Here is a 1,469-nt window from a genome sequence, read left to right on the forward strand (position 1 = left end):
GAAAAGGGGGGGTGGTCTGGTGGGTCTGACAGATCATGGGGATCTTTGGGCACAGGGGGTTAGCAGAGGGGGGTGGCCCCCTGAGCTCCCAACTTCTTGTGGGGGGCTGGATCCAATCTCAGCCTTGTATTATGCCAACAATTTCAGTTTAGAGGAATAACTGAGGTGGGACTGAACCACTTTTGTCCCCCAGGTTTTAATGATGGTAAATCATATCTATTTAGGATTACAACTGATCAGACAAAACACCTTCATCAGAATTATTTACTACACAATAGAAACACTAAAACGACCAGTAGTACAGGATTAGATAGGACAGCGCTCTATGCTAAAGCAACTGTTGAAACAATGCTACTAAAACTGACACAAAAGCAAGAACTATGAATTAGAGAGGGATGGAACTCCCCCAGACCAACGCTCGTGGGGAGATCTCTGCTCTCAACCTCCAAGGTGACCTTGGGGGGTCCCAGCCAAGGCAGGAATCTCCACACACCCCCAAGAAGGGTTCTGTTGGCACAACCTGCCCCTGGCAAAGGGGACTGGCCCTTTCTGGTAGAAAGGGATGGACTGACAGTCCCTGGACTCCAGGGGTTGCCTCACCATCAGGAGGGTCATTCGGGGTGGGAGCAGCGGACGAAGCTCTTCCCACAGTCGGGGCATTTGTAGGGCCTTCCCTTACTGGTGGGTCTGTTGGTGTTTGGTCAAGTGGGAGCTGCAGGTGAAGCTCTTCCCACACTCCCCACACTTGTAGGGCCTCTCCCCGGTGTGGATGTGCCGGTGCCTGACGAGGTTGCAGTTCCGGTTGAAGCCCTTCCTGCAGTCGGTGCAGCGGAAGGGCCTCTCCTCTGTGTGTGTCCGCTCATGCAGGAGCAGATTGGAGCTGGTCTGAAACCTCTTCCCACATTGCAAGCACTTGTAGGGCCGTTCTCCAGTGTGAAAGAGCTGGTGGGTGCGGAGGTGGGAACTCTGCCTGAAGCTCTTCCCACATTCCCCACACTTGTAGGGCCGTTCCCCAGTGTGGATGAGCTGGTGAGTGCGGAGGTTGGAGCTGTTCCTGAAGCTCTTTCCACATTCCCCACAAGTGTAGGGCATCTCCCCAGTGTGGATGTGCTGGTGGGTGTGGAGTTGGGAGCGTCTACTGAAGCTCTTCCCACATTCCAAACACTTGAAGGGCCGTTCCCCAGTGTGGATGCGCTGGTGTTTGATCAGGGTGGAGATGTCACTGAAGCTCTTCCCACATTCCCCACACATGTAGGGCCGTTCCCCAGTGTGGATGTGCAGGTGCCTGAGGAGGTTGTAGCTCTTCTTAAAACTCTTCCCACATTCCAAGCACCTGAAGGGCTTCTCCCTGCTGGGAGGCTGCTCAGGGACCACCAGCTCGGAGCTCCGGCTCAAGCTCCGGCCGCCTTCCCGGCACAGGACGGCTCTTTCCTCCTCACAGCTCCCTGGGCTGGCTTTGCAGCCCCTCC

At 55.3% G+C, this 1,469-nt stretch overlaps 1 protein-coding gene across 1 annotated transcript; it reads right to left on the reverse strand.

Annotated features, from left to right (window-relative positions):
• Nucleotides 1–675: 675 nt before the first annotated feature.
• Nucleotides 676–1,431, reverse strand: LOC114072092 (gastrula zinc finger protein XlCGF7.1-like; the record flags this gene model as incomplete). The annotated part of the gene is made up of 1 exon (XM_027910013.1): nt 676–1,431. A coding segment is annotated over one exon (756 nt), but the record flags the coding sequence as incomplete, so codon positions are not given.
• Nucleotides 1,432–1,469: the final 38 nt, after the last annotated feature.

Source organism: Empidonax traillii, unplaced genomic scaffold, assembly GCF_003031625.1.
Source record: "Empidonax traillii isolate 1590-97213 ecotype Southwest subspecies unplaced genomic scaffold, ASM303162v1 scaffold2623:size20611, whole genome shotgun sequence".
In the NCBI taxonomy this organism is placed as follows: Eukaryota; Metazoa; Chordata; class Aves; order Passeriformes; family Tyrannidae; genus Empidonax; species Empidonax traillii.